This window comes from Aythya fuligula, chromosome 10, assembly GCF_009819795.1.
Source record: "Aythya fuligula isolate bAytFul2 chromosome 10, bAytFul2.pri, whole genome shotgun sequence".
Lineage (NCBI taxonomy): Eukaryota > Metazoa > Chordata > Aves > Anseriformes > Anatidae > Aythya > Aythya fuligula.
This window is the reverse complement of record NC_045568.1, coordinates 21,765,431-21,782,778: the sequence shown is the minus strand read 5'-3', so window position 1 is coordinate 21,782,778 and position 17,348 is coordinate 21,765,431. Positions and strand designations below refer to the sequence as shown.

General features: G+C 51.3%; 1 protein-coding gene across 1 annotated transcript in view; it reads left to right on the top strand.

Moving 5' to 3' along the window:
- PLXND1 (plexin D1) overlaps positions 1-17,348 on the top strand; it is an 80,637-nt gene that overhangs the window by 26,270 nt on the left and 37,019 nt on the right. The window contains exons 7-15 of the mRNA XM_032194284.1: positions 187-295; positions 1,292-1,394; positions 5,732-5,836; positions 7,683-7,772; positions 8,632-8,725; positions 11,160-11,323; positions 13,140-13,291; positions 13,580-13,679; positions 17,018-17,157. Of these exons, the coding sequence (XP_032050175.1) occupies positions 187-295; positions 1,292-1,394; positions 5,732-5,836; positions 7,683-7,772; positions 8,632-8,725; positions 11,160-11,323; positions 13,140-13,291; positions 13,580-13,679; positions 17,018-17,157 (1,057 nt within the window). The remainder of the gene's footprint in view (positions 1-186; positions 296-1,291; positions 1,395-5,731; positions 5,837-7,682; positions 7,773-8,631; positions 8,726-11,159; positions 11,324-13,139; positions 13,292-13,579; positions 13,680-17,017; positions 17,158-17,348) is intronic.

Here is a 17,348-nt window from a genome sequence, read left to right as displayed (position 1 = left end):
GAAGAACTTGAAGTCAGAGGGCACAAGATGAATAGTCCAAGCTCTGAAATCCAGCTCAGAGGAAACCCTAGAGAAAACAAATCAGATTTAGCCGTTGTTTTCCCAAGGGTCTGTCTTGTCTTCTAAAAGCGAGCACGAATGAGTGAGGCTCTTGCAATCCAGTATTCTTTGGCTTGTCTCTCTCAGACCACGTGATTGTTGAAACTGCTCTCCGGGTCAACAGCAAAAATATAATCCGGGCCAATTTCACCATCTATGATTGCAAAAGAACTGGAAACATTTACCCAAAGAGAGCGTAAGTGATCTGGGTTTGCATGTGGTGGAGCTGCCTGGTGCCACGGTGGGGAGGGCGGTGGCCGGGTGCGGGCAGGATGGCGACAGCTCTGCCGTGCCTGTCTCCTGCTCCTGTGCACCATGCAAATCTGACAATTTGAGGCCAGAAAGGTGTGCACAGGCTGGTGAAGGCCCCCCTGCCCGGGGTTAATTGGGTGAGTGCAGCCCCTGCCAGCGGGACGCTGGGGGGCCTGGGCAGGATTTGGCAGGAATGCGGCTGCTGCGCTGCCAGGGATTTACAAAGAAGGGTCCTAGCAGCATCTTAAGCCATCTGGACATGCTGGCTTTTTTTAAACAGCAATAATATTTTTATATAAAACTTGTTCTGTTAACCCTCAGGCAGCCAAACTGGCCTTCCTCGTGATGCCTGCGGGGTTGCTGAAGCCCACGTCCACTCCCCATTCCCATGGGTTACTCACGGCACAGCGGTGGGCAATGGAGGTGTCCCTGGGGGCTCGGTGGGAGCATGAGGCCACGGGGAGGGGGCTGCTGGCCGTGGGGATGTCCTGATGCCTGCCCCTGACCATGCTCCTGTTGGCAGAGCGTCACGGTGCAGCCTGCCACGGTGATCCCCCAGTCCTGCCCGCTGGGGGTCCCACAGCATGCTCAGCACCACTGGGAACTGCAAGCCCACCTGACAATGGGATGAAAGCATTTCTGGCTGCACAGGGGGAGACCAGAGCTGGTGGCTCCAAGCCTGCCCGTGGCCTGCAGCCAGGGTGGTGGCACTGCAGGCAGTGACGCTTGGCTGCTGCCCATGGGGAGCACTGGGGATGGGCGGCTCTGCATGTCCCCAGTGAGCTCCAGAGAAAGGAGGAGAGAAAATGCCAGAGCCTGTGATAAATATTAGCCACATAAAAGACTGAATACAAGGTGTGAAGATTTATCATGTGACTCTGGTTTGGCTCCGCCGAGCAGCCTGAAATCCACTGTTCTCATTGTGCCTTTGGTGTTTCAGGTGCACCAGCTGCCTCTCAACCAAGTGGAAGTGTTACTGGTGCCCCTCCACGTACATGTGTGTCTCCAACCGCTCACAGTGTGAGGACACGCTGCAGATGAAGGTAAGACCCATCAGACTTTGCTGTTTTATGAGAGCTTCCCATGCTGCCGTGTTGTTGCTGTCACCGTCTTTCTCCCAGGGGATGCAGGTCGATGGTCTCCGTTTTTCAGCGCTGCTCGCTGTGGTGTGCAGCAGCTCCAGGGACCCTCTGTGTCCAATCCTCTCTGTGTGACCAATCCTCTCTGTGTCTGCAAGGGCGCTCGCTGCCTCCCTGCCTGCTGCCCGGGCTGAGACACCTCTTTTAAATTTAAACCTCCCCTTTTAAAGGCAGGGAGCAGAAGTTAGAGGAGGTGAATGGCCTCTTGTGAGAAAAGGGGCCTGGGGCAGGCTGTGGGTGCTGGCTGTGCCTGCGAGACATCGCGTGACCCCATGGGGAGACCGATCCTCGTGGGCTCCCTGGGCACCAGCATCAGCATGGTCCCTACCCGCTCCTTGCTGGCCCCAGCAGCACAGCCATGGCTTGTCCCAGGCTGCTGGTGTTGAGGAGAGGGGCGTGCGGGGTGGGTCAGCAGCAGCTGCGCTGTGCAGTGCTGTGCTGAGCTGTGCCATGCTGTGCTGAGCCGTGTTGATCTGTGCTGTGCCGTGCCGTGCCGAGCCATGCTGAGCTGTGCCGTGCCATGCTGAGCCATGCCGAGCTGAACTGTGTGTCCTCCTGGCTCCCCAGCCACCAGACCAGAGCCCTGTGCATGTGTGCCAGCAACTAACAGTGTGGCGAGGGCATCCAAGTTCCCTCAGAGGCTTCAGCAGCCTCTGCCCTTTGGCTCTTTATCACCACTCAGGTCTGGAGTAATGCTGCTAGTTCTCTACATCCTGGGATGCCTGGGTTTGAGTAATAAAATAAATGTATCAGTACTTCACAATTCCGTTAGCTTTGACTTGGCTGTTGTGGTATGTTAATAATTTGCTAGAGCACCACTGGCGGTACTCATCTGAAGGAGAAAATCACCCCTTTCCAAATTATGGTTTTTAATAACCCAGAGGCTTGGTGTGTTCCTGCTTCTGAAATTTAAATTGAAGTTAATTTAAATAAAATTGGCTTTTTAGCAATCAATCTGCCGTAGATGTAAGCCAAGCTCTTGCACTGTAAATTGAATATTCCTTTGGCACTGGTGTGCTGAGCCTCATCTAAACGCTTCCAGAGTCTCTCTGTGCTCGTCGCCGTGAGGAGTTTGGCCCCATGTCAGACCCTGGAGCCAGCCCTTTGCACCCACTCCCCTTTGGCAGGAAGAGGGTAGGATGCTCCAAGTGCCTGGGACGGGGCAGGCAGATACAGTCAACACATGGCAACTCTGTACAGTATTGTCTGCTGTGAGAACAATATGAAATGTTTCCTGCCACTGGTGGGTCACAGCTGTTTGATTGTTCCTTGGGAATGCAGGACATATTTCTTCTGCTTTGTGAATTGTTTCTGAATGGATTGTGCTTTCTTGTGAATGTCTTAACTGTTCATAATGTACGGCTTAAGAAAGTACCCTTTGCTTAGCAAATTTCCCAAGCTCCATAAAATACCTGGCATTTGATTTTGCTGTATGGATGGGTGCTGAGCAATTGAAAATCTCAGCCGTTTAGTGCTCGGCACACGGGACGGATGCACAGACGCTGCGTGGTGCCGCTCGGTCCCGTGCCCAGGCACAGGCAGCTGTGAGCGGGCTGCAGGGGCTGCTGCTGGCTCCGTGCAGGCAGGGGTCCCGGTGTGCTGCCTCGCCCCGGGATGCTTCAGCTGTGGGTCAGGGGCAGTGGGGAGGGGCAGCCCAGCTATGGAGGTGGCCGAGGACCAGAGTGTGATCAGTGGCTTTTGTCATGTCTGGTGCACAGGACAGTTCTCGTTAAACCTAAAGGAAGAGCTGGGGCTGTCTGTTAGAGGACTGGTAGAGAAGGCCCTGTGTTACTGGATTGACTTTTTGCTTTCCTTGTCAAGTCACTGCATAACCTGCAACACTACTGGGAAACGGAAGAACTGCCTGAAATAATTTGTGCCCTCTCACATAAGTGCAACTACTTCTTGAAGCATGATGGGGCAAGCGGCTATGCAGCGAAGCAAGATGTGTTTGCTGCAGCTCAGGCGTCCTGGCCAGGCAGGGGAGTCCCGCGGGTGCTGGCACGGCTGCACCTCGCCTGCCTGGCACCAGCCCCATGCCCCAGCCGTGCAGATGGTGTGGCCACCTCTCCTCCCAGGGCAGCTCTCTTGCCTGGGCACAGGGCTGTGGGCAGGCGTCTGGGGCAGCCGAGTGTGCCCAGAGCACCGAGCCTTCCCTCGTGCGCCCGTCAGCTTGCACTCTGGGAAGAGCAGCCGCAAGAGCCCGAGGCACCTTCGTGGCGAGGACCGCTGCGGCTGACCTTCCTCATTTGCCTCTGGTCCCTTACTCCAGAGTTACAGTTCGGCTGGATGTCGCCGCCGGTTTAGGCACATCCCCCTTTTATCTCTGTGCTCTTCCTGAGCACCGGCCCCACCGACTGCAGGGAGCAGCCTGCAGGGTAAGGTGCTCTGTAGCCCTGGAAACAGGGCTCCTCGAGCTGCAGTCTGAGCTGTTGGCAAATAAACCATTGCTTGTGTGGTTGCACCTGAAAAACGGTCCACCGGGAAGCAGCATCATACTGACTTCATCCGCAGCATTTTAAGCACTCAGGCCCCTCGCCCTGCTCCAGACATGAACGATACAATCAGCTGGGAAGCTCTATTTCTAGCTGCTGATGAACAGCAGGAGAAGGGACTGCAAGACGACGAGTTAATCAGTCCTGTAAAGTGTATTTATCTAGCAAGCTCTGCCAGCTGCTGTGACATGCAAGGACACACCAGGCCATGGGAGCATTAGCATGAATTTCCAATGGTAGCCCCACTGGTTTTATTTTAACTCTTTTGATTCTGCTTGAGGCAGCTTGGGACTGAAATCTTTCTCCATTGCTTTGCTCTGTTGTTTTACTTCTCTTATCATGTGCATCTCTGTTATTTAATCTCCTTGTTTAGGCAGCACCAACTGTGCTTGGTTAAGATGAGTGTCCTGATAAGAATTGAATCGTGTTTTCCACAGTCAAACAAGCACTTTCAGACAGTTCCCTGGTAGCTCCCCCGCTCACTGCAGGGAGGGCAGGGGGGGAACCTCCTGTCCACTGCATGCCTGGCACCAGGGATGCTCTGCCATGCATCTTGGTGCCAGGCTCTTGCCTCTCTGCACACATCAGGAGCAGCAGCAGTCTCAGTGGGGCAGCCTCTAGGGCAAGCAAAGAGGAAATCTTGCCTGCTGAAAATTATTCTGTATAATAGGCCAAATATTTTGTTGTCTTTTACCCCAATGGCTCCACTGTCAAAGACATTAATCTGGATATACCCCGGGGCAGTGGAGAATCTAGCTTAATTTTTGCTGTAGTTTTGCAGTGTAATTTACATCTCATGACAGAACAGGATGGGCTTGTCATAGAATTGAATTCTGAGTCAGCTCCAGTATCTGAGCCATCAATTTAAAGTGAGAACAAAAGTAGGGGGACAGATGACCTTTTAAAATTATTTTTCAGCTTCATTTAGGCTTTTCATTTCAGCTGTCCTCCTGCTGCAGTCCCCTTCCTGAAGGCCCCTACAGCTTGTTATACCCTTTCCTCTGCGTGCACATGCACAAACCCCCACACTTCTGAAATAACAGCATGCAGGAGGGCGACCTCTGGAAAGGGAAGTCTCTGCAGGGGCTTGCAGAAATGAGTGTTGCAGCATATGAGACATCGGCTTCCAGCTGGCAGGAGGGGGTCATGCCAGCAGATCTGCCCTTGTAGGCTGCAGCGCACCCTTTCAGTGTCACTCCAGCCACAGCTTCTAACACTTGTGTGTATAAAAAGGGAGCTGCCCAGACTGGCAGCTGTGAGGCGCATGCAGGTCTGTGTTTTGGCAGGGAGTCCATCTACTCCAGGGCAGAAGGATGAGAGGTCCAGGAGTGGCAGCCCCTCTGGGGCCCCTGGTGCCCCTGTGCTGGCAGAGGTGCCCTGCCAGGAGCAAGGGGGAATTCCTGAACTCCTGCTCCTCTCCTCCTGCCTGCACTGCCAGCCCATGGCTGTGGCTGAGCCACCCTGGAGAGGTTGGCCGGGCTGGCAGACGGGGAGCTTTTAAGGCTGGCCATAAAGCTGGTGGCTCAGGAAGGAAGTCTCCGTGTGTGGCTACTGGTCACTGTGTCATGGTGCCACTGTGGTATCTCACTTTTTGGGGTTGTACTGTCATCTGTCGTTAAAGATTTAGTGAAATTAATTTTATCGGGGACCCTGACATTTTTTTCTTGCCTTGTCACTACAGATGCTCAGCATGCATTCTGCTAACATCTCTTTTTTTTTTCTTTTTTCTTGTTTTGTACATAACAGAAGAAAATTGACTGTCCACGGATTGTACCTGTCTCTTTGGACCCAATGCCCACAGGAACTTCTCGGGACATTACGATCTCACTGGCTAATGCAACTTTCTCGAAGGTAAATGAATTTCTTGAGAGAACGGAAAGGTTCAGATGAGCTAACATGGTGATCCAGAAATGAAAGTGCAAAGACAAAGCCCAGAGCAGCGGGCAGAGTGCCCTGTGCTGGCTAAGCAACTGGTGGGAATACAGCAAGGAATCATGTTGTAACTTAACTTCTGGTGGTCACTGCAGAGTTCTTTTTTTTTGTGAAAAAGTCCTTTTCTGTGCAGTTTTCTGGCATGGGAATTGTAATAGGGTGAAAAGTGGGAGTGGACATTTAATGCTGCTTTCTGAGATGTTTCACACCATGAGAATCCAGAGGAATTTGAGCTTCCCTAGAAGCTGGGCACTGGGAAAATATGTGGCTAAGCTCTGGTATTTGTAGAAGATTGCTCTGTACCATCTGGGACAAATCTTTTTTAGGGCCTGTGGGACACGTTTCCAGCATCCCTATGCAGGGTGCCCATACACAGGGCAGCCAGGTGACTCCTCTCTTCTCTGAGAAATGAAAGGGTTTGGAACTGCGGGTGGAGCTGTGAGGCTCGCCCCTCTGGGGGCAGCAGGAGGCCGCAGCCAGGCGCCGTGTTAGCACGGCTGCTGCAGACCTTGCCCCCTCAGCACACCACGAACAGCTCTCCCCTGCCCTGGCTTGGGCTGCCGTTTCCTGCACAAGGTCCGGCCTTTGTAAACACGGATGTGTTCCTCTGCAATCAGCAAAAAAGGGCGAGAAATCCTTTTTCCTCTGAGGATGCTGGAGGTGGCTAGAGAGGAAGCAATACCACATGTAACCTGATAGGAAATGAAGTCAGCAGGAAAGGGGCTGAGGCTCCTCTGTCCCCAGGGGCAGCTGGTGAGGCTCCGTCTTCCTCCTGCCACCATCTGCAAGGCTATCCCAGGGTGCTGGCAGGGATCCCTTCCCTGCTGCCCTCTGCGTGCGGGATCCTGAGTGCTGCCAGAGCTGGGACATCGGGGATGTCCGCTGGGGCGGCTGCGTGGCCGGAGAGGCACCGATTGCCTGAGTGCATGCAGCTCCCCAAGGAGATGCTTGTTCCCCTTCTGATGCTGCGGGCGTGCTCACTGAGCCAGCAGCTCCCTGCCAGGAGTCTGGTGCTGTCTTTCATGTCTTTTATCAGATCCATCCACTTTCAAAGAGTATTTAGACCTCAGTAGTGATGGAGCATCAGCCTGCTTGGAGATAGGAGTTTTTCCTGCAGGATGAGGACACAACAGTATCTGTGGGCAGGATATCATCGCTTGCGTTATCAGTAAAGCAGAACGGAAAATCTGCCTTTGAACATACTCCCAGCTAGGTCCTCATTTGAATTAGAGATTTGCCTGGTGCAGTTGTTGGGAGGAGGAGAAAGATGGCTTTGAGGTGAAATCACTGACTGGTGTGCAGTCTGGCATGCACAAGGCTGCTTGGGACACACTGGCTCTTGGAGCATGCTGCAGCTTGAGCTCTGAGTGCCCCGGCAGGAGTTACAGCAACATAGACTGGCCAGGCTCATCTGCTGTGCTGTGCTTGCCATGGGGCCCTGTCTGCGGGAGCAGCCGCCCCACGCCTGGCCATGGTGCTCCACAGCAGCAAACAGGGTGAGAGCCAGGGGCAGAGCGGCTCCATGCACCACGCTCAGCCTGCAGCCATTGTGCCTGCTGCTGTGTAATACAACAGGATTAATCGGGCACAGGCCCCAGCCCTGTTTGCAGTGTTGGGTTTTGACCTCTCTGAGCTTCAAACACAGCCCAAGCATTCATGGCAGAAGCAAGGTAAGGCACAGCACTTGTTGCATCCATCGGTTCTCATGGAGAACTGCAAAAAAACGATTGCAGCTCTTCAGCCCTTTGTTTTCCTCCCCCCACAGGAGACAGCCCTGGAGTGCCATTTTGGGACAGACAGGACGTTCGAGGCCCGCTGGGTGAATTCCTCTGCCGTGGAGTGCGTCCATGTGCTGGTGAGTCGGGGGTGCAGCTGCCAGCCCTGCTCGGGGGCAGGACTGGAGGGCAGCGAGGGTCTTGCCCCCGAGCCCCCCACCCGGCAGCTGGGACCCTTCTTCCCCTCTCCCACCCTCCACTGCCAGCTGAAAAAAGCACAAAGCAGGCTAACCTCCCCAACAAGAGGCTCTTTGCGCTTGCCAGTGGCTGGAAGGGCATTCACAGGTCGGCGATGCTGCATCTCGTGGATTATCTGCAGCAGCTTCAGTCCGTGCTCCAGTGGGGTTTTGGGAAGGAGCTGCCTGTTTTACCTTTTTAAATGGGAAGAGTTCAGTAAAACATACAGAAAAAAAAAAATGGCCACCTTCCAGTGTTGCTAATTCTGTTGCTCTATGTCCGAAATAGGATTTGGTCTGAGAAAATGCTCAGGCACTCACCAAAGAGCGGTGTGCAGTTTTTGGAGGGCAAAGTACACTTCAGAAATGCAGCAAACATTTGGGCTCCCACCTATGGGAATATTTAGAGTAGAGGCTGGAGAGGAGCCCTTCCCCATCCCATCACCTGCAAAACTCTGTATTGTGGCTCAGCACTTGGCCAGGCTTTTAATCTTCCTGTCTGTTTCTACTAAAAATACCAGCAAACCAGAGCTCTGCTCTCACCACTGTGTGTACTGTGCCTGTTTGCCTTTTGTTGAGACCTCAGCAAACAATTAAGACAGAAAATACGCTTGCCTTTCTTTCTCAGCTACAGATGAGACTGTCCTGTACTGAGAAGTGGTAAGAGGAGCATCAAGAGGAGTGTTAGTCAGTTTAGTGTGTGTGTGTAACCTTGTATTTTACTAAATGTCCTTAGTTTTTGTTCATTTGTGTTTTCCTGCAGCTCCACACATCAGAAAAAAGCCATCTCTTCCCAGTAAACCTTCAGCTGAAGGACAGACCAGACAGATTTATTGACAGTCCAGAGATGATGACAGGTCTGAGTTGAAAATATTTTTATTCTGCTCTCATCTGGTCAGCTTGAATGATTCTAAAATCCTGGCAAAGTTTATGGGTTCAGGAGAGAGATCGCAGCTCAAATGGGCACAGCCCTCTTCTTTCTCTCAGGCACATGCAGAAATCGTATTTACGCAGCCTCATGTGCGTGCAGACATGCACAGAAACCAGGCAGACACACCTGCAGACATCCACTTCACACCCAGGAAAACTCAAGCCCTGTCCTTGAGGGTGTTTCTGACCTGCCAGCAGTACCCAGAGCAGGGCGCGCAGAGGCTCTCGGTCCCGGCAGCGCAGTGGGGTGTCCCAGGTCAGCAGAGGAATGCTTCCCGAGGAGATAAGGGGCGGGAAAGGGCCCTGCCATGTGGAGGCTCTCCCAGGAGCATGGCATCCAGGTTCCTTGTGCTGTAAAAATCAAGCATTTTTTTTTTTTGTCCTGTGCTGATAAAGAATAAAATGTGTAAACACATTTCACCCCTGGCCCGCTCTCTGTCTCTGGGAAGAATGCTTGGATTCTTAAAAAAGCCCATGCTAAATCAGCAAATTAAGTGAGGAAGGCAAAAAGTCAGATGAAAAGTGCACCCAAACAAGGCATTTAGACAGGACAAGCCCAGCCCAGGCAGCAGAGCCAGTGCTTGCACAACAGCCTCCTCCCCCTGCCTGGTCTGGGCTCAGTGCTTCACCTAACTACATGCTGCTGCTGCATGCAACGTCTTTGGGCTCCTTTCCCTCTTACCAGTGTCAGCAATTTTGGTAGAAGGTACTGATCTACCGTAGATGCAAAGGAGAACTAGTTCCTTAAATGTGAGATTATTTTTGGAGAATAGCTGTAGTATGCAGAGAGATGTTAATGCCATCAGTCACTGACCCAGGTTAAAAAGGTTTCCTGGTGTTAAATCCCAGCATGTAAAGGAGACTTATCTTGCAAAGCACTCCACACTGGTGGAGTAACTTTTGAAATATATGCATAAGCCAAGCACGAGCCATTATTTCCTTGCAGAAAGGAGAGGGTATCAGTGTTTTTAAGGTACAGAGGTAACCCAGGAAGGGGGGTAGGACATTTGAGCCAAGATCATGTTGATTGCAACAGAAGATTCTTAATTCTATGCATGAGTATTACTGGGAGCTTGGAAGACAGCGCAGAGAGTGAAATCCACATCACCTCCTGCAGGAAAAACAGTTGACTTCCCTGGCCTGTGTTTACATCAGTTTGAATTTGCCTGAATATTTTGAGATCCTGTGGGAGAGCTACAGCTTTCTGGCTCCTCCTTGCCTTGAGCAGATTGGTGCAGCTGAATTAGGGAGGCTTACTTGCTAGCAGAGACAAAGAGCTGCTTGGCCAATTATAAATGTGTGTATCTTTTAGACTGTCCTTAATGGAATTACTGTTATTTTCCAGTGTTTCCCAATATTTATTAGCTTTTCTTGTAAATTGCGTTTCGGTAGTTCACTGAAGGAATCACAGCTCATTGCTGTTGGGTGGAAAGCCAACACATGTAACTCACTGGTAGACACAAAATGCAGTGAAGTAAGCTCAGTTTTTTGTGGAGCATGGCAGAGTTCCTCGGTGCTAGTAACGCTTTGTTAGGATGAGCACAGACAGAGCATTGAAGGCTGAGGGACTCGTTAGTTGTTTATGGAGCACTTTGAGATCCTCCTGTGAACAGAAGTGTCAAACGTGACTGTTTCTTTATTTTATGTTCTCCTACAAACTCTCCTCTGGGGAAAAGGGTGTGAAAGCACCGTTTCCTGAATGTTTCTGGCTGTTTATCTCAACGGATGCCCACACTCCAGTGGCAGCAGGCTTTGGGCTGGAAAGGAAATGTAACCTAGGGCACCAGCTAATGAAGAGGTGAAAGCCTTGTAGGAAAATGATTTGGAAGCTGAGCTGAGCAGATCTGAAGGGAGAAATTGATGAAGAGAGCCCGTGGTCACCAGGGGGAAGGAAGGGGAATGTAAACATCGTACAAAGCATTGTAACAATCACATTTGTATCCCAGAGTATGGAAGCAATGTGATTGCTTTGCTAACAGGATGAAGCCAGCTTTGCCAAGCAGCTTCCCATGTGGATGCTGAGAATTGGAAACATGTAGCATAAATTGACAAAAGGTTCCGAGTTTGGGTGGTGTTTGTTTTTCAAGGGGGAAAAAAAAAGAGGAAAAGAAAGTGCTAAATTATATTGCAGTGAGAAAAAGCACCCAGTCCTTCTGGGAAATCTTCAGGATAGCAGCCAAACACTGCCTCATCTTTGCTGAATATACAAGCACTTCTGCTATTCCACTGGATTTGGGCTGTTACTTGGATTAATATAGCCGGGGGGGGGGGGGAGGGGGTGTCAGACTGCCTAAAGCTAAGCAAAGCTATGGAAGCGTCTGGCCCAGGAGCTCACTTTTTCTGTTGTCTCTTGTGGTCTAGTGGAGGTGTACAACTGTGGGACTGGAAGCGCTGACTGCTCGCAGTGCCTGGGCAGAGAGGACCTGGGACACCGCTGTGTCTGGAGCGAGAGCAGCTCCAGCTGCAGGCTAAGCACCGAGTTCCCCCAGATCTCAGACGTGTGCCCAGCTCCGGAGATTAAGAAGGTGAGACTCGAATGCAGTGTGAAGGGTGAGCGTGGCAGGGCAGGCAGTGGCTGTGCTGTCCCAGGCCAGGGGACAGAGGAGGAGCCATTCTGTGTCCCTGACACAAGGCAGGGTCAAGGTCAGTGCTGAATTATTCACTGACTTTTTGTGCTGTTAAGTCACCCGAAAGTATATGCCAAAGACATCTCGCTAGTGACAAGATCCAATCTTCATCATGGTGGGAAAAACAACAGCACAATCAAAATGTGCTAGGGGTCCTGGGGTTGGTAAAAGCAAGAAAGATTTGTAGGAACAGCTGAAGAATTCTTATCAGAAATAGCATTTAATGGTATATAGCTGAAAGGTGAACGTGAGCCCTATATCTAAACGCATGTGCTCTGCAGTTCTGCTGAGATTAACAGTGGCAGAGGGGCCTTTTGGCATTATGCATTTTGAAACAAGTTTTATTTAAATTGCAGTTGAATTAACGTTTGAGGGGGCATTTGGATCTGGAGTTCTGCTTAGATGTATGATATGAGCCAACAAATTTGTCCCCGATGAGTAGCAAAGAAACTATACGGAGCAAATCTTAAAACAAGCTCACTGGAAAAGGAGAGGAGGCTGGAGTGGGAAAACAGCCCTTGCAATATTTTCAAAATTGGCAAAGATCTGGGGTCTCTGTTCTTCAGGAGGCATGTAGTGATACCTGCTTAAAATCCACACGCTGTAACACTGTGTGGACGGGCTGCAGGATCCCCACTGCCTGCCTATTCCCTGTTGTCATGGGAGAGAGCTGCTCCCCCATGAGCCACTCCTCCCCCAATACATATCAAATGTTATCTGCACCTTGCCAGAAAATAATGGAAGGAAACCACAGTTCATTTTGCAGAGCGTCATGGCTCTGTTGCTATTTCCTTAGCAAACAGTAGATGGTAAATCTGAATCCTCTGGAGTCACACAAGCAGCCAGGCCCTCGCAGAGCCCTCCTGGGGGTGCAGAGCAGTGCAGCAGGCCAGGGAGGGCATGGAGCCTGAGGGGTGGGTGGCGACCAGCCCTGCCTGGGGAAGGAGCTGCTGCACTTGGGGAGTGCTGGCAGCAGCCTCAGGTCATGGCCTCACCAAATGTGCTCCAGCACCAGCTGGTGTCACCAGGCACATTCCACTGCCTCAGTTTGCCATTGCATTTGCGAAAGGAAAAGAGATGTTTCTATATTGAACCCTATTCAGTATTCTATATTGATTTATCTAACCCACTGAATAATAAGTAACAGATGAAAAAAACAGTTTTGGCAGGATGGACAGGGAGGAGCCCAGAGTCATTGGACTCATCCTGTGTCACAGGGTGCTGGTATCTGGGCCATGCTCCAGGTCACAGACACCCCCCCCCCCTTTTTTTTTTTTTTTTTTTTTTTTTTGTCCTGAAAGACCCTGCTCTGTTCAGGACAGTCCTTAAAAATGTGACGGCAGGGCTGTCTCTTTCCAGTGCACTGGCATTCTTCCTCTAGGTTTCCACGTCGCTGTGTTTGTCTCTCCCCACCTCTGTGTGAAGTTGCTGTGTGGAGAGAAGGGATGATGTTTCTCCCCACATGTGCTTGCAGCTGGAGTAAGCCCTGGCCAAGCCCCGGTACCAAAGCCAGCCCACAGTGTGACCCCTCGTTTACAAAGCTGCAGTGCAGGGACCCTGGTGCCAGGCATGCCACAGGGCAGCTGTGGCATGAGCAGCGGGTTCGCCCTCGTGGGAGGCCAGGTGGGACCTCGACACGGGCACAGGGACAGCTCAGGGCCGAAGCAAGAAGCTCCTGGTGGTTCTCCTCCAACCTCTCCCTTGGTGCCAGCAGATTGAGCCACTGCGTGGGCCGCTGGAGGGGGGCACCCTGCTGACCATCCGAGGGAGGAACCTGGGCCGCCGCTTCAGCGACATCCGCGGTGCAGTCAGGATAGGGAGCGTGCCCTGCGCGCCGCTGCCACACAGATACGTCGTCTCTGAGGCGTGAGTGTGGGAGAAGCTGGGGAGGGGATGGTGCGGGGTGGGATAGGACACGGTGGGCCCTTCACCCTCTCCAGCTGGCTCCTCGCCACCCGAGGGAGGGCCTGGGGCACGGTGCACGAGGCATGGGGCAGGGCAGCAGCCAGGCTGGGAGCAGCCCCCGGCGCCTGCCAGTCCCCATCTGCAGCCAGGGCGCTGGGCGAAGAGCCGCGGGCTTTGCCCAGCTCTGCTGGGGTGAGGTGGCTTCTGCACCCATGCCCGCCTGCGAACCCCACTCCTTCTGGCCTGCAGGATCGTGTGCCAGACCGGAGAGGCTCTGGAGGTGTTTTCCGATGTGGTAACTGTTAACGTCAGCCGGGAAGGAAAGTCCAAGGAGAGATACTCCTACGTGGTGAGTGACTGCCTAGTGGGAGCTTCTTTGGTGACTCTCATGTTTATGTTCCTTGTTACCCCTTGAAAAATCCTAGAGCCCTCAAGCCCCCAGTTGGCTTAGGAAAAGAGGATCTATGATAAAAGTTGTCAGAGTCATTGAAGAACAGGTGAAGTTTTCTCTTACCTTTAGCTACCTGAACAATGTCTAGCAAATGCAAACTTGAGAGCAAGAAGCAGGATTGCAGCCAAGGTGTCATGGCACACAATTTGCATCAAGCAACCTAGCTTCCAGTCTCAACTCTTGAAATGTTTTCTCACTTATCCTACTTGCATTTCTGCTTCTCCTGCTATAAAAAGGAGTTCATTTTTCTTCCTCTTCTTTTGCTAAAGTGCCATTATGACCTGTGAGATTTTATGCGAATCACAAAGTCTCTTCTTGCTATGTAAGTTATGTACCATGAACTCACACTGTTTAGAACTGATGGTTTTTGCTGCAGAGATTGTCTTAGTTTTTGCATGAGAATCCTGTGTAGGGATTAGACTTGAGCTAACCCCGTGTCATTATGAAAAGAAAAGCCCTTTATAGCTTTGTACTGTGCCATTGCACAGAGATGACTTTCATCTCTGTAAACCTAAAAGAAATCTATGCGGCTGCTCTCTTTCCTACAAGCACCCTCATCTCTGGCTAGACGCTATTCACAAGTAGCCCCATGCATCCAGGGCCAACACAACGGGGTGGGTGCCGAGGGCATGCTGTTTACTTGGACTCTTTGTGCTTATGCTGTTGCTTTTTCTGGGGAAGAATAGAAGAATACTGCAGTCTAGTGGCTTGAAAGAAGACTTGAACCCCAGGAAATGACATTCGATTCCTGGTAGCTATTGTGAAGAATTTAGGACAGGATCATTGAGCTCCATCCCCCCACCCTTGTAACTGATTGCCTGGTAGGTATTTAGGTTGACACAGGCACAGCACTTCAGTGTTCTGTAGCAGAGCCAAGGCTGGCAGCGCACATCACAGAGGGACCTGGTGGAGGGAAGGGCATTGCCAGGGCTGGCTCAGCACTGCTTCCTGGGAGGGTGTTTGCTTTGGTACCCATTCCCAGCTTCCAGGAGTTCATGTTCACATCCAAAATACTTAAGAGGTCCTGCAGTGTGGAGTGGAACAAGGTAGAAATGGGGTATGACCCAGTACAGAGCCTGGGTTTGGGATTTCTGATGCATGAGTCATCAGGATGTGTGTGTTGCCTCCACAAAAGGAGTCACATCACCTGCTGCAGGGCCAATTGTCCTGTTAACAAAGAGAAGGACCCGAAGAGTGGAAAAAGGCTCAACAGCTTCTTAGCGTCCAAGGAAAAGCCCTCTCAGGAAACACCTGTAAAAGCACCAGCACGAAATGAAGTAAGAAAAGCAAAAGCCAGTCTCTGAACGTGAACCAACTCTGTGCCAGCTCCTCGCAGGCTTATGGCAAAGGCTCCCCTTCCTGGAGAGCAGGGAGAGATATTTCTGCTCAAGTGTCACAGCAGCAAGCTGTCTTGTGTCTGTTTATCTCAGCCTGGTCAGCCTTCTTCTCAGCAAAGCTTGAAAACGGATGAGATGATGCCTTGCTGTGTGCTGATGTTGGGGGTGTGATGCTGCACCACGTGTAGCTGCTGTCACCTTCCACACCGGGACTTCCACACCGCTTGCAAATGAAGCAATGTTGTCAGATTTCTTGATTCTCTTCTTAGATAAAATGATCTGAAGATAGAGTAGGCTCCATCACATAAGGCTGGTGTCAGTGAGACCTGAAGGTGAGCGTTAATATCAGTTAACCTGAAAAAGATTAAAAGACGTTAGAACAGCCTCTGCAAAGAAGTACTGGTCCTTCGTAGAAGAACAAATATTGTCTGTGTGCAATGCCCATCGAAGTTGCTATTAGACATATCTAGGAGAGACAGAGTTTGGCTGTAACTCCTGAGGAGAAGGGAGAAATGTGTTCCAGAGACTTTTTCAGGACATTATAGCAGGATATAGATGAGCTGAATTTGCCTAATAAGCTGAATTTGCTAAGGTTGCGATGGAAGCAATGAATGCGGGCAGTACGCTGAGAGCAGCAGCCACTGGCTGTTGCTGAGGAGAAGAGCTGGAGGGCTTTGGGAACATGAATAATCCTCTCTGTTGCTGTTGTAACTGCGCTGTTGAATACATAGGTTAGTGGCCAAGGGCGGGAGACAGCTGCCTACAGACACTTAGAGAAATACAAATCAACAGACAAATCCTGTGGAAATGGGTAACAAACAGAAACAACTGAGAAAATGGCTGTGGAGGAATAAAAGCAGTCTGAGTGTAGGACAAGGGCAAGGATAGCTATTAATAAGCATGTTTACACGGCTGAGATTGACAGGGAGGCATATCAGCGCCAGGCGGTGCGAAGCAGCTCAGCCACGTGTGCTGCCCTAGCCTCTGGGTGATTCTGTTCTCTGCAGCTGCAGGAGGACGGGCGTAGCAGTGGGCAGGCTGCAGCCGCGCTCTGCATCTCTGGCGCCTCCAGGGTTCTGTGGTGTTTGACGGGGAATTACCAAGTCCTTTATGGAAGGGTCTTGAAGCAATTATTTGCTATGCCCTCAGTGTTCTATCCAAAATGGAGCAGGAAAGTTGCCCAGAAGGCTCTCTTGGGGCGCTCTGTGTAGCGACATGAGGGCTCAGCGCCGTGTTAGTCATCAGAGCCTCAGGCTCATGAATCTCAGGGAGATTTCCAGGGGCTGCAAATGCAGATAACATACATGGTGATTTCTGCTGAAAATGGTGAGAGGCAAAGTAACTTCCCCCTTAGTTCCTCTTGCCTCTAGAGACTGGAGTTTGAAGTTTCCTTAAGGAGGAGTTTGGTATTCAATTATCTAGACCCAGGTGTCTGTTTTCACAGATCTCGAGACCATCATCCAGCAGGGCTTTAGCATTAGCTTTGCATTCAGGAGGAAATGGATGTGGAAGGACAGAAACAGTGGGAGTTGTAATGAATGAGAGATTTCCCACCCTGATGGATCTTGAGTTGCTACCTTCCAGCTCTGGACTCTGCGTTGGAAGTCTCAAGGGATTGGTGGCATCCTGGACTCCAGTTTGGACTCCTGTTATTTATAGCCACAATTTAGGGACTGTTGAGAGTCACAGAGTTTATAAACAGTCTCACTCCTCAGCACTTGTGCCTCTCCTCTTGCTTTGAAACCAAGCCAGCAAAAGCTTTTGCTGTGCTGCTGTTTGAGAGCCTCGCGATGCTGGATGCTTAAATTTACTGCAGCAATTCCCATGTGCACTCTGGAGTACCCAATTGTGAATTTACCAAGCTAGAAAACAATTGAGAAGTTCTCCCTCTGTTTTTAGCTTCCTGTGGTGCAGTCCATAGCTCCCCCGAACGGCCCGAAGGCTGGAGGAACCAGAGTGACCATCAGAGGCAGCAGGCTGGACGTTGGCTCTGAGCTCCGCGTCCTTGTCAACGGCTCCAGGCAGTGCACGGACCTCAGGTGGGGATGGCTCTGAAGACTGGTGCTCGGACCTCGCTGTTGTCAGCTACTGATAAGAGCTGACGTGTTAGACAAATGTTGTCCCCAGCAGAGCTGGGTGGTGGGTGGTGGGCACTGCATGCTGCTGCTGGTCTCAGAGCTAGTGCAGTATCCTGGTCAGCCCCTTGCCTGACACCCTCTCCATCCCAGCA